Below are 14,648 nucleotides of genomic sequence, written 5' to 3' on the forward strand. Positions count from 1 at the left end.
CTCTGTCTGGTAAATAGTGAATGCTATAGTGAGTGTTGATTTTAAACCTGTTACTAAAAATTCATCTGTTAGATCTATATGTAACAATTAGATAAGTGTAAATGAATGAGAACGTTTGCAGATACACTGCATTCTAAGTGTAATGAATGAGAACTATTTGCTGACTTAATCTTACTTAATATATTTCATTACTTTTAGATTTATAAAGGTTATAAATCAATTTTTCTTCCTTTCAAATTGCCCATTTCTTTTATCTGGGAAAGCAAAAGCCTCTTGCTACTCAACTTTGATGGAATAGTTTTTGACTCTCCCTGATGTATGCTCTATGTGTGTTTGATGAATATAATCAAATTGGAGAATAATCATTATATTTACTAGATTAATTGGATTTGGAGGTTGAAGAAGGAAAACTTTAAAATTAACTTAAGATGATGAACTTTGATGTAGATGGTAACAGTATTGATGGTAATAAGCATTCTTCTGTGTTTGTACATTGTTGTCCTGATGAGACTACTTAGAGAGGCATTTCATTTAAGATCAAAGATAATAGAGACTTGTGTGTGATGTAAGACAAGTTACCTTCCTCTTTGGGTTTCAAGTTTCTTATCTCTAAAATTATGATAATTTTACACATATCTTGTACAGTTTGGGTGAAGATGAAATATAATAGCTATTAAATACTTCACTTATTTATATTAAATGGAAGCTGCTATTACTAATATTACCACCATTATCAACAAATATCTAATACTGCATATTTTCATGACTATATTTCCTGCTGTACAGATTCCAGTATGTCTGATCATTTAAGTCAATGGACATTTCAAGGGACTATATTGTCTTATTTTCCCTGTCCTCTTAGCACTGCTACCAAGCTAGATCAAACTCTAAAATGAGGTACTGTAGTACCATTGAGGTTTGCACCTGGGGTTAGGGATATTCCAAGACTCAAGAGAGAGGATTTTTCTGTTTCTTTTCTAAAATACCAAGTTTTTCATTCCTTCATTTTAAAGGTAACCTTCAGTTTGCTGGTAGAAAAGCACTCAGGGATTATATTTATAGGTGTCATCAGGATTAGGGGTTGGCATTCATTTTCTTTTTGTGATATGGTTTGCACACTAAAGCATTTGTTCTCATTTTTATTCTTTCTTCTGTGTGCATTTTGCAGTATTATAGAGTTTTCAAAGGTGAAAGGATGTTAGTTATCTGTTTATACTCAGTCCATTTATATCATAGATGAGAAAACCAAGACTCGAAGTGTTTGAGATTTGTAGTGTTTCCACAAAATACACATGAGATCTGGATGGACCACATGACTATTTAATGACAGCCTCTGGCCTAGAACTCAGACTCTCTGGATATTATGGTAGTGTGTTTTAATCTTCTTACCTTAGTAGTTCCCAAGTCAAAGAAGAACTGGCATAAATATGAAGGAGTGGGAGAGGAGAAGGGTGAAAAAAAAAAAGAAAGGATCTACTTCTGGTGAAAGAGGATATGGGGCATGATATGATAGAAAAATTTATCTAGCAGTATAGTGTATTGTGTAGTGTAAAATAATGTAGAATTTAAAGACAGTATTAATATTGACCCAGCTGATTGATGGAGCATCAGTGCATATTTCTGGTCCTCCTAATTCTTCCCTTTTTGACTCTGACCAAGTTCTCTTTAGCCCAGTGACCCCCCACTCTATTGATAGTAGTGTCATGGATATTGATTATTTCACTCCAATTCTGAACTTATCCTGGTTAGTGGAGAAGGGGAAACCACCAGTGATATGGTAATGAATTGACTTTAAGGTACTTCATTTAGCTGCTGTATATGACTCAGCACAAAAGGATTTCAAGGACTTTTTTTAAGGGATAAATAAGTAGGTATATTTTGAGGCCTTTCATTTTAATACTTGCTGTGACTTCTGCTACGTACAGCAATGAAAGGATGCAAGGGTTCAGCTTATTTAGAAAGCACCAGGAGTGATCACTTCACAGAACATTTATCAGGAACACACGTGGATGGCAGCCTGATAGACCAGTCTGGTAGAAAATGAAAATATGAGGTTAGAAAGATTTTGTAGTTCTTCCAGTCTTCTAAATTTTGTGTACAGAGCCATAGATTGGGAACTTGGGATGAAGAAAACAAAAATAAAAACTAAAGTAAGCATATAGTTTTCAGATTCTGTGGAAACTAAAATTAGTCTTTAAAAATATCTGGATGAGATGAATGTCATTTCTCTTGCAGTTTCTGGACCATTCCTGCCACATGTGGCTAAAGGGAACTTTAATTTTGCTTAGTGCTCCTTCCTTTCTTAGCAGGTTATCAATATCTTTTCATTCATGTGCAAGAGCTTCACCAAGAGCCACTCCAGAGTTTGTAGGTAGTGAGTTAGATATGGGATAATAGAGCCTTGGCTCCCTTCATGTACTATCCTATAAAACATTCAGCGGTCATTCTGACCTCAGTAAGAGTTAGACTGGCTGGATGACCTGTTGAGTAGTTAGTTTACATTTGACAGCAGAGGCCTTAAGAATTTCTAGGGCAGAAGAAATCTTGCTTTCCTCTCCCATTGGAGCACAGTGGTATAAGAACCAACCTTATAAATAAGGATATTAATGTAGTCTGCCTTCTTTTAAGAAATTTTTGCTTCCCTAATTTTAAGATTTTGAGATTGTTAAATGCATTCAGTTTTTGAAATTTTGAAGGTAAAGAAATACATATTTTGGAGTTCAGGAAAATATGCTTAGAAATACAAGTCATATTTACCTAAGGAGCTACACTTTAAAGCTTAAGTTCTTCTAAGACAGCCATGGAGGATTATTAGGTAGCAAATAATTACCAAAATAACTTCATTGGTTATTTGAGGTGGGGGAGAGAGTACTTTGAGTTCTCAGAAAAGACTTAATAGATGAGATAGTGGACATTTGGATGAATAGAGGTGAAAGAAAGACAGCTTTATGGAAATGTGGAATGAAAGGAACACAAGGACAGAAGCTTCCATTGACTAAATTCAGTATACAGTAAATCAACTCACTCTGTTGGTGAAAGTTGTTAGATAAGACAGGTAACTTTTCTGTAGAAGAAACTGGCCTGTCCTTCAGGGAGTAGGTAGCTAATTAAAAATAGACTTTTATTCAGGAAATGAATAAATGAAGAATGGATGCAAAGTAGAAGAATGACAAGTTATAGGACAACCCAGAAAGGTTAACTACGTAAATTCATTTGTGTTGAACTTAAACTTGGAATAGGATGACAGGAGCCAGACTCCTAAGGAATGGAAAGAAGAAAAATTTCACAAAGCAGGAAAATAAAGTGGGGGTGTGTGTGTGTGTGTGTGTGTGGAAAAACGACTGGCAAAAAACAACAACAAAAATCCTACATGACTAGGAAAGATATAAAATCATATAGATTCACTGCTCCCACAGAAAGAGGACACTTGAATTAAATTCCATTTTTTTTTAAGACTGTGCCAAGTTAGTTGTAGTTGTTTAAACAAATATCAGATTATTTGATATCAATAAATAAAATTTAAGTGGGAAAATTTGATCATATGAATAAAAAATTGCTTTTATTGTCCCTTATTGGTCAGCACTCATGAGTAATTAAAGTTTAGGTTACTTTCTTTAATATACCATAGATATTTTCTCTAGATTGCTTATTTGCTAATGTTTTATTTTTGAAGGGGAAAAAGGTATAGCTTTTATAGCTACTAGGAGTTCAAATGGAATAATTAGAAAGGACACACAAATTTTGAAATAGTATTTTATGCCTCTTGATCTCAGGTACAAAACACGAGATGAAGCAGTTAAATAGCAAAGCAAGACAGAAGGGACAGAGACTTAAAGTAAGTGTTTTCTATATATTGCATCTATGTTCCCATTAATCTCTGTTTTGTTATGTAACTGCTCCTTCAGAATGTTGTAAATGTGAAGAAAACCACTGGTAACAAAAAGGTGTATTTTAAAAGTTAGGTTTAAATAAACCATGAGAGTACATGTTTGTTACTCTTGGTGATAATCAAAACAGCACCTACCTATAAACTGTAACCTGTATGTTTGGATAAGAAAAAATGGGTTATGATGATATGATGAGAACACCTTTAAATCTCTTGCCCACAGAAATCACACACTGGGTTGCCCATTATTCTGTTTTATGTCAGTAAAGATTGTTTTTTAGTCTCACCTTTCTTCCTAGAGACAACAGCTGTTGAGATGCTCCATTTTAGATCTTTTTGGAAAGAGCCTTTATGTTAATTTCTCCCCTTACTGTGAATTTCACTTAGCTTTGTATGCCTATAACATCTCTATTAGGACTGATTTGGCTCTTACAGTTCTCCCTTTATTTTTTCATTGTTTAGATTTTAAAGCTAACAAATAGAAATCAAAGCATATTACTCTTCTAATCTTTTAATGTCCCTTCTTGTAAATTGTTGAGTTCAGTCTTTTCTTTTTTCTTTCTTGACAGTCTCTCTGGTATTTTTCTGAGGTTAGAAATAAAATGCAGGGAGATTCTGGCTGATGAGTTTTTTAAAGACCCACTTAACTTATTTTTATTAATAACAGTAATTATAACTAGCATTTGTCACAATATACAGAGTTCACTGTCATGTGTTGCCTTCATTGATCTTCATACCAACTCATTGAGAAGTCTTTATTTTAGATGTGAGGAAATTGAGGCTCAGAGATATGCCTTAGCAGATAAGGTCTTTTAAAAAAAAAACAAAAAAAAAAAAAACCAAACAGTGATTGTTATTTTTATTTGTCCAGGACTTAATGGAAAGATACTGTAGGAATTTTAAGGGGGTGATACTGCCAACATTTCGTATAAAAATACTGTCCACATTTTCTGTGTAGGGCAAAACAAACAAAAACAAGCCATTGAATGAATCAGATGGATTTGCTTCCAGGTTTTTTTCTTATATTTACCTGCATAAATTAATTTCTGAGCCTCTCATTTCTCATCTGCAAAGAGATTGGTCTCATGAGGAGTGTGTGGGAATTAAATAGAGGAAGTTTTAAAAAATATGTGGCACATATCTGGAATCTGTAAGTGTGTGTTCCTCTTTTTACCTCCAGTCTCATGAAAAGATACGTGTGTTCATTCTGATATAAAATCATGTTGTGAATTTAAATGCCCAACAAGAAGTTCTGTAATTTAGGAAAAGTAGATTTAATTTATGAAATTCAAGCTATCAGAAAAGTTTATTGCATTATAGATCTTAGGAATTTGGAGATTATTGGGAAAAGGTAATGGGGCAACCCAGATTCTTAGAATCTACTTTATGACAAAATAAAGATTCATACATTTTAGGAAAAGAGGAGGCTTCAGTTTCTCAAATCTTTTTAAAAGGATATGTATTCCACAAGGTAGTATGAAATTCATATGAGCTTATATATCTCAGAGGCATGATCAATACATTTTAGTTCTTCCTGTGATGTACTTTTCTTGTCACATACTCTGATAATTTTATTAGGAAATAACAAGTTTGAAATGTTTCTCTTTAACATATCAAACTCATTCTTAAATCTAGTTATCAAATGAAATAATTTTAATGTGATTTTATATCTTAATGTGGTGCTTTGTATATGGAGCAGAATATATTCTTGATGTTTAGTATAGGAAATTATGCTAATTTATTTGTGATTAAGAAATAAAGTACCAGCTGTCCTGTGTCAAATACAGTAATGCATAGCTTAATGATGGGGATATATTCTAAGAAATGTGTTGTAATGTGATTTCATCATTGTACGAGCATCGTAGAAGAGACTTCCACAAGCCTAGATGGTGTAGCCAACTACACACTGAGGCTGTATGGTATAGCCTGTTGATTGTTCCTAGTCTCCAAACCTCTACATCAGGTTACAGTACTGAATATTGTAGGCAAGTGTAACATAGTGGCGTGAATTTGTTTATTGAAACATATTTAATCATAGAAACAGTACAGTGAAAATATAGTAGAAAAGATAAAAAATAGTCCATCTTTACAGTGCCCCATAAAGGACTGGTAGATGCACTGGGTGAATTGGCCAGTGAGAGGGTAGTGAAGGACTGAAACATTTAGACTTTCAATACATTATATACTTAGGTTACAGCAATTTATAAAATTAGTTTTCTTCAGTAATAAATTAACTTGAGCTTACTGTACCTTTTTTACATAATAAACTTTTAAAAACTTTTTAAATTTTTCTAATAACACTTAAAACATACATTGTATGATTGTATGACATACAAAAATATTATCTTTATCCTCATCATATAAGCGTTTTATTTAAAATTTATAATTAAAATATTATATATTAATTATATGTTATTTTGCTATGGCATTTTCACACATACATATATCACATGTTGATAATGTCTGCCCTCCTTTCTATCCTTATTTCCCAGTCCCTAATATTCCCTCAACTATTTCTCTACTACTTTCAGGTTTTTTTGACTTTTTTTTTTTTAAATAAGTTACTACATGAGAGAAAACACATGGTACCTGTCTTTTCTGTGTCTGATTTCAGTGAACATGATATACTCCAGTTTTATTCATTTTCCCGTAAGTGATAGGGATTTTGTTCTTTGTGGCTGAATAAATTGTGTGTGTGTGTGTGTGTGTGTGTGTGTGTGTGTGTGAGTGTGTGTGTGATATTTTTTAATCCATTCTTCTGTCGATGAGTACCTAAGTAATTTCATATCTTGGCTATTGTGAGTGGTGCTGCAATAATCATGGGTATGTGGGTATTTCTTTTGTATGCTGACTTCATTTGCTGCAGATGTTTACCCAGGAGTAGTCAACCTGGATCATATGGTAGTTCTGTTTTTAGTGTTTTGGAGAACCTTAATACTGTTTTCCAAAGTAGGTCTACTAACTTACATTCCCACCAACAGTGCCTCAAGTGTTCCTTTTTTCCCCACATCCTTGCCAGTATAAAATATATTTTAACTTTGTAAACTTTTGATTAAAAACTGTGATACAAACACACACATGAGCTTAGGCCTACACAGAATCAGGATCACCATTGTCACTGTCTTCTTCCTTCACATCTTATTCCCCTGGAAGATCTTTAGGGCAATGACTTGCATAGAGCTGTCTTTGACAACAATGCTACCTTCTCAAGTCCCTCCTGAAGGACATGCCTAAGGTGTTGCTTTTTTTAAAAAAATAGGCCTATTGTGGTTTATTATTATTTTTTTCATAAATTTACTTGAAAGAAGATACTGTACCAGAAATATTTGTCTTTACTAGTTAAAACTTTTGTAGTCTGTACTTTCAAAAAAACGAAGGACTCATTGAGGTCTCTAAAAAGCTTCTTCTAAGCCCTTCATAGTGAAAGTTTTTTTGGGGGGGGGGGTTTCCTCTTTGTCCTCTGTAGTTTCCTTTTCTCTTATCTCTTCAGCTGTGCATTCAGTAGGTGGTAGTACTTTTCTAGCTCCATTAGAATCTTATGGGGACTAATGTAGTTTGTAGAATGTTGTTGACTGAAAAGTCATTATGTGGTGCATGACTGTGTCTTTACATTGGTGACACCACTGTATTAACTTTACTTTTCTCAGTTCTTGCAGTGTAAATATTCTGGATTTCCCACTAATCTTAGATTACTTAGATCTTTTCCCTCAGTGTCTTTCTTCCCAAGTTGGAATTCATTGTTCTTCTTTTGAAATTCTGTACTCATGGGTTTTTCTCTCTCTCCCTTCTTTCATGAATTATATATTAAGATCCCACTATTTTCTAGTCACTGGAATTAGATGGGCTAAACAAAAATGATCTATTCACATTCCATCAGATTCCTAATATGTAAAATCAAAATTTTTTTATTTTTTAGTTATATAGACTGCATTTTGATTCATTGTACACAAATGGGGTACAATTTTCATTTGTATGGTTGTACACGATGTAGATTCACACCGTTCTTGTAATCATACGTATATGTAGGGTAATGATGTCCGGTGGAATGAAATAGAATCTTTTTATAAGATTAATGGTTTCTCAAACTGTGCTTAATAGGATATTAATAAAAAGTATTGCAAAGGGAGTACTACTTCTCATGAAAGTAACAGAGATTGTTGTAATACTGAGTGATGAGAGTTAGGATGAAATGACCAAGAGAGAATAGAAGCAGTACTGACTTAGGAAAGCTGCAGGATATGTTGTATACCAAGGGGAAGATGAAAATCTGTTTTGAAATACAAGGAACAGGATTGGAGCCTAAGATTCCTCCTATCAGACAAGTGAATGTGGTCAAATGGGTTACTTATTCTGGGCATCAGATTCCTAACAGGTAAAACAAAAACTTTTAATAAAATGAGTGGTTTCTCAAACTATCCTTAGTAGGATATTAATAAACAGTGTACAAAGTTCTATGGCTCAGAACTTTTAAACAAAAAGTAAATGGATTTGTCATTAGGTTTCTCAGTTTTTAACGTTATTACAAGTTATCCATCTTTAAGAAAGGAATAGAATATACTTCCCATATTCTCTAATTGTAGAATTCCCTCTGTGTCACATATGAATTGAGTTTGACTGCCAGTAGCCGTCTCAAAGAAATAGTAAATTAAACAGTGTAAATATTTAACTCTTAATTTAGGTCTATGATCTATTTCCATTTTGGTGTAACATGTGAGGGGAGCTCAAATTATTTATTTTGTATAAATAATTTTTGCTAGCACCATTTGTTGAAAGAATTACCCTTTTCCCCTCACCAAATTTTCTTCTTTTCTCTACTGAGAATCAATTGGCCGTACATGTGAAGGTTAATTTCCAGGTTCTCTCTTCCGTTCATGTTCATACCATAAGCTCTTGTTGAATGTACCTTTACAATAAATCTTGATAATCAGGTAGTTTAAGTTTCCCAACTTTCTTATCCTGTTTTAAAATTGATCTGTTCTAGGTTCTTTGCATATAAATTGAAAAATTTAAAGCGGTTTTTACAAAGCTTCTAGGAATTTGGTTGGGATTGCATTGAATTTATAGATCAATTTGAGAGTAATTGACATCTTACAATATGGACTCTTTTGACCTATATAACATATCTCTATACTTAAGCCTCTTAAAATTTCCCTTAATTTCAGTTTCCAGTGAACAATCTTGCCCATCTTCCTTTCAATTTATTAACTGAATATTTTATAATTTTTGATGCTATAATAAATGCTTTTTAATTCCATTTTCTGGCTTGTATATAAAACTAACCATTGATTTTTGCATATTGATGTTGTATCTTGCAACCTTATCATTTGTAGAAGCTTTTATGTATATCCTAGAGGATTTTCTGTTTAGACAGTATATCATCCATCAGTAATGACAGTTTAACTTTTTCATTTCTAATCAGGATTTTTATGCTACAAATGTTTATATCTGAACAATATTGATCTGGAGGGTTTTTCTTTTTTTTTATTGGGAACTATTTTGCTATGATACTATTTGGTATGATGGTAATGCAAGCATGAGAATGAGTTGAGTATTATTACTTCTTCAAAGTTCTGGAAGAGTTTGTGTAGCATTGGTATAATTGTCTCTTTAAATGTTTGGTAGACTTAACTACCAGTAATACCTGAACCTGGAATCTTTTGGGATGATTTTTAATTAAAATTTTAATTTTATTAAATATTAAAGAACTATTCAAGTAATCTTTTTTTTTTTTTTAAGTGAGATCTATTGGTCTGAATGATTTAGGAAGTAAGTCCCTTTATCCTTTTCACCTTAGTTGTATATAATTTTGTTCCTGATATATTTTTTTAAAGTTTCTATTAAATTATCTCTTGCCATGTTAAATTACCACAAACTAAATGGCCACAGGTAACGTAATTATCTTCTCAGGCTTCTATGTGTGAGGAATCTGGCATAGCTTAACTTGGTCCTCTGCTTTTGGGGTCTCTTATAAAGCTATAAGTAAGGTGTTGGTCAGGACTGGGGTCATTTGAAGGAGTGATTGGACAAGGACCTACTTTCAAGTTCATATGGTTGTTAATAAGATTCAGTTCCTTTTGGGTTGTTGAACTGAGGCCCTCAGTTTCCTGTTGGCTGCCATCAGTGCCTTGCACAAGACTGAAAATATTGCTTATTCAAGAGATCTTAAGAATTTTAATGCCCAATTTGCTATTGTGCAATTGCTTTTCTTACTACAAACTGTCTTTAAATATTTGGCTATTGGCATTTTGTAATCAGTAGCCAAAAAAATCTGTTCTTTAATTGTATCTTACTTCCGAGTATTTTTTCCTAAACTCTGAAATGAGGACTCTAGTTTTCAACTAACCAGACTTTCATGATTCTGACAAGGTAGCAGTATTGAGGGTTCATGGTTTATTTTGAAGTATAACAAAGAGTCTAATCCATCATGTGTCTAGTATGTTCCAGGGACCTTTAGGTTTCCCTGACATCTTTTTACAGTGTTTGCAAAGTTAAAATAATTTTCATAATAGAAATAAAATTTTATTTGCCTTTTCATTTTTATTCTTTCTGCACTGTACTGTGGATATTTTAAAGGCTACATGGTATACGATATCTTTGTTCTGGCAGTTAAAGGAATATTTGATCTTAGGTTCTTGTGTGTTCTGAGACCCTGAGAGTAGGTGTCTATTGGAAGTGATTCTGTAGTAGCATATCTACCTTATTTCTAGATTTCTTGGTGCTGAAGATTAAAAAAATTGGTGACTATCATTATTCTGCTGTCATGCTACCTGAAATGAAATCAGTTCTCTACTACTCCCTGATTTGGGAAATTCTTTAAAACCCAATTTTTCCATCTGTGAGATGGGAGAAATATACTATCAGATATGTAGGTTAATATAGGTTAAATTTGATATAATACATGAATCATAGTGCTGGAACAAAGTAGATAATCAGTAAAAGTTAGCCGGGATGATTGTGGTGCCACAAGAGTTGTGCTTCTTGACCCTTGTGTTTTCTAATGATCAGTATGTTTCATTTTGCTTTAGAGCATTCTTTAGCATGTATTAATTAATAACAATAATTAATGTTATTTCTTCTGCCTGCCTGGCATTATTTTTTACTTCGATGTACCATTTGAAACTGTGCTAGTATATTGACATCTTTTTTTTTTTTTTTTTTCTTTTGGTAGTGGTAGCTGGACAGAATGCCTTTCTTTTATTTATTTTTATGTGATGCTAAGAATTGAATCCAGTGCCTCACACATGCTAGGCAAGTGCTCTGCCACTGAGCTACAGCCCCAGCCCTATTGACATGTTTTAAGCTATTCATACTCAAAGGAGAAAGTTTAATTTGGAATTTGGCAAGGTGATTTGGGCTTCATTTAAAAATTCACTGGTCATTCCACCCTGCCCCTTAGACTAATAAGGAGTCTAATAATAGTAATCAAACCTAGGAAGGTGTAATGTGGCACAGTTTAGTTCTCATGAAAATGTCATTCAGTTTATCAAAATATTTTCAGTTGTACTTTCTTTTTTTTTTTCCAAACCTTTTGCTCCTAGCACAGCACCTGATAGGTTGCAGGTGGTAATACATACGTGTGCATGTGCACTGTCATACTTCCATATGTACATTTTATCTTTTTTTACTTTCATAAGTAACTATATTAAAATGACATAAAGAGGAAGGTAAAAGATATTGGGAATGGGGAAAAAGAAAATGGTAGGAAAAAGTCAAGAGAAGAAAAAAATAACATTGACAATTGTCCACAAGTATACCTGGAGTCACCTAGGTAGGTATTGGTAGTACACATTGAAAACATTAGAATTCAAAGCAAGCAAGCAAACAGACAAAAGAGAAAGTCCATTTCAGTTCTTGCTGATGTTGAAACCATCATGTTTGATCACATAGATAGTTCAGTTTGAGCCACTATTAACTTTAATATTGAAGTGGCACATCTCCCAATCTTTCTTGGGAGGTACATTATTTAAAAAATCTGCTATTGTGAGCTATTGTTGATTATCAAAGGAAGTCTGGTCTCTTTAAGTATCTGGGACTTTTTTTTATTATGTGGAATTATAGTTAACTTTATTTTCTATAAATATCTGAAACATTTTATTGGTATAAATATAGAAAAGCCATATCAGTTTGAATTAAATGTCCAATTTAGAGTATAGTTTAACTTTTTAGGAAATAATCATCGTATTATTTTTACTTTTAATTATACTTGAATTAGCTGAAACTATTCCAATAAAGTGATGACACTTGAACTTGGTTGACAATTTCATTTTACTAAATAAATACATATATGTACACATCAGAGTCTACTTTTCTTCTGATAAAGCATCAGGTAGCCATTTCTTTGATTGTATACTAGATTAAATTTCTGATTTGGGTTTTAATATCATGTTGTGTGAAGAATGCTACCTTTAAACACTGGAATCATCATCATGGATTGTGATGCATCCATTGAGAAGCATTCAGAAAGCCAAACTAGTGGAGGGAACAGTACATTCACTTCCACAATTCACATTCAGTTCAGGGAACATGCTTTCTGGTAGAGTGGTATAAGGGTAGAACTGTTTTTATGCTTCTAAATTTTTTCATTTTTCTGCTTTCAGTTTTTTGAGAACTCACATAATTTTATTTGATAAATGACTATGTTATGACTGAACTATGGCATATTTCCGGGCAAATGAATGACCATAAAAACACTCCTATGAATTAGTTTGTCTGATATGTGTTTTTCAAACTGGTGAATGAGTAGCCCCTGGTGGTCGTTTTTTAGCACTATGTTGCTAACTCTGAGGACTTGTTCTTTCTGGGTTAGAGGAGGAAATGGTTTCATCTACTGATACTAGAAGAACTTAAAGTAGAATAACAAACATGCAGAAGTCAGTAAATGGTATTTAAAGAAGTGCCATGAAAATGGGAGGATATTTAGAATTTAATTTCTTTGATCTGTAGTAGTACAGGCTAATGCATCTTTGAAACATTAACACATGAAAGACTTTGATTTTACATTTGAGATATTTTAGGCTTAAATATTTAAAAAATGGTTTCTCAAAACAAAGTTAGATGCTTTTCAAAAAAAAAAAAAAAGGAAGGAAGGAAAGAAAGAAAGAAAAGAAAGAAAAATTTTAATGCTTTGTTAAATTTGAAAACTCCAAAAGTTCCAAATTCAAGAAAAACTGTAGGAAATCTTTAACTTACTCATTTAAAATAGAAGTCTATTGAGTGGACCCTGTTTTGGTTTTCAGAAGCCCACTTATCATTTAAAAATCTCCTCCAAAAGTTAGGGCTTTGTGTATCAAATATACTAACTTACCACTTAATTACATCTCTCTTGCATAACTTGATGACAATACCTTTGTTTTTCAAAGGAAGTTCTAGCATCTCAGCTTCTAAGAATTCTCTGGAAAAGAACCTGTATAACAGAAAACAGAGTACTATCTTCTTTGAGTATTAAATAGAAATGAGAATACCTTTCATTACCTTTTTTTCTTATATTATCCACATGGCATCTGTGATCTTTTATCTAGATGACCACCATGGATTTCAGAGATCTAGGAATTGAGGAAAACAGGTCTGTCTCTTACAGGTCTTCTTGACTTCAGTTGCTACGTCTAGGTAGCTTCAGTGTTGAAGAACAAATCATGGATTCCCTATGAAACCTTATTCTGATGCTGCTTTTCTGGTTGAACATCCAGTTGAAGTTAGATTTTATGCTCTGTTCCTAAGAATTTTGTTATCTGGGGGTGTGTAAGGTATTTATATGCACACACACACACCTCTCATACACACACACACACACACACACACACACACATTATTATCATTATTTGCAAATATCAATACATTACTACCAAGCCATTCAGTTACCATATATTGGAATGGAGTTATAGAGCCTTTTCCAGTTCATGATAATATTAATTCTAACTTCCAAGTCATTATCATAAACATCATCTTGCTGGAGATACTCAACTAAGTCTTCTAATGCTGCAGAAATTTTCTTCTAGAAGTTTGTTGGAACTTCTATTTGTATTCCCTCATGGAAATTATCTCGTTATCCTAGAAGATTGTTGCACTGTATTCCCACCTTAGATAAGGGAAAAGTTCTGCAGGAAATAAAGTTGTCTGTAGTTGATTTACGCTTATCAAAAGAGATTTTTCCATTTCCCATTTTGTTTGCTTATGCATCACCAGAGTCCGTAAGTTCAAAAAGTTCTCAAGAGTTTTTTAACTGCTATTTTGAACACCAGTTGCCAAAGTGAATAGTTTTAAAATTTTTTATTTTGTTCTTGCATTTTCCTGCCTTCATTCCTTTATCACTTGTGAATTCCTGTTTGATCAAATACATTCATTTTATATGACTCCAGTCTATCATAGAGCCATTCAATTCACAATAATTCTAGAGAGAATTATTATTAGAGAGACAGCATTGCATAGTGGGTTCTAGAGTTAGCCTCCATGAATTCAAATCCCCATCTTGCTATACAGTCAGACTTCTGGTGAGTTACATAAACTTTTTATGTGCTGCTTTCTTCATCTGTGGAATGGGAATAGCAGTAACTAATCTTGGGTTTGTAAAGATTGAGTCAGTGGTACCTTCTGTTCAAGTACTGGAAAGTAGTATTATCATTATGCTCATGTTATTATTATTAATGTTGGCATATAAAACCTTGACTTAGGATGAGGGAAAATTTGGTGAGTATTCCTAGAAGGAATTGGCTGATCCTTCAACTATGATTTATATGCTTTTACCTTTAGGGAAATGAGTCCAGTC

General features: G+C 33.1%; 1 protein-coding gene and 1 long non-coding RNA gene across 18 annotated transcripts in view; one reads left to right on the forward strand and one right to left on the reverse strand.

Annotated features, from left to right (window-relative positions):
* Positions 1-14,648, forward strand: part of TCF12 (transcription factor 12) — a 345,689-nt gene that overhangs the window by 140,925 nt on the left and 190,116 nt on the right. For 3 of the 17 annotated variants that reach the window (XM_079125895.1, XM_079125896.1, XM_079125897.1), the window contains exon 3: positions 3,774-3,835. The exons of the other annotated variants lie outside the window; for them this stretch is intronic. In XM_079125895.1, the coding sequence (XP_078982021.1) occupies positions 3,788-3,835 (48 nt within the window). In that variant the 5' untranslated portion in view covers positions 3,774-3,787. The remainder of the gene's footprint in view (positions 1-3,773; positions 3,836-14,648) is intronic. 17 annotated transcript variants of the gene reach the window in all.
* Positions 1-14,648, reverse strand: part of LOC306653090 — a 343,839-nt gene that overhangs the window by 88,043 nt on the left and 241,148 nt on the right. The window lies entirely within an intron of this gene.

The sequence above is a fragment of the Sciurus vulgaris genome (genome assembly GCF_902686455.1).
Source record: "Sciurus vulgaris genome assembly, chromosome: 2".
Taxonomy (NCBI): Eukaryota; Metazoa; Chordata; class Mammalia; order Rodentia; family Sciuridae; genus Sciurus; species Sciurus vulgaris.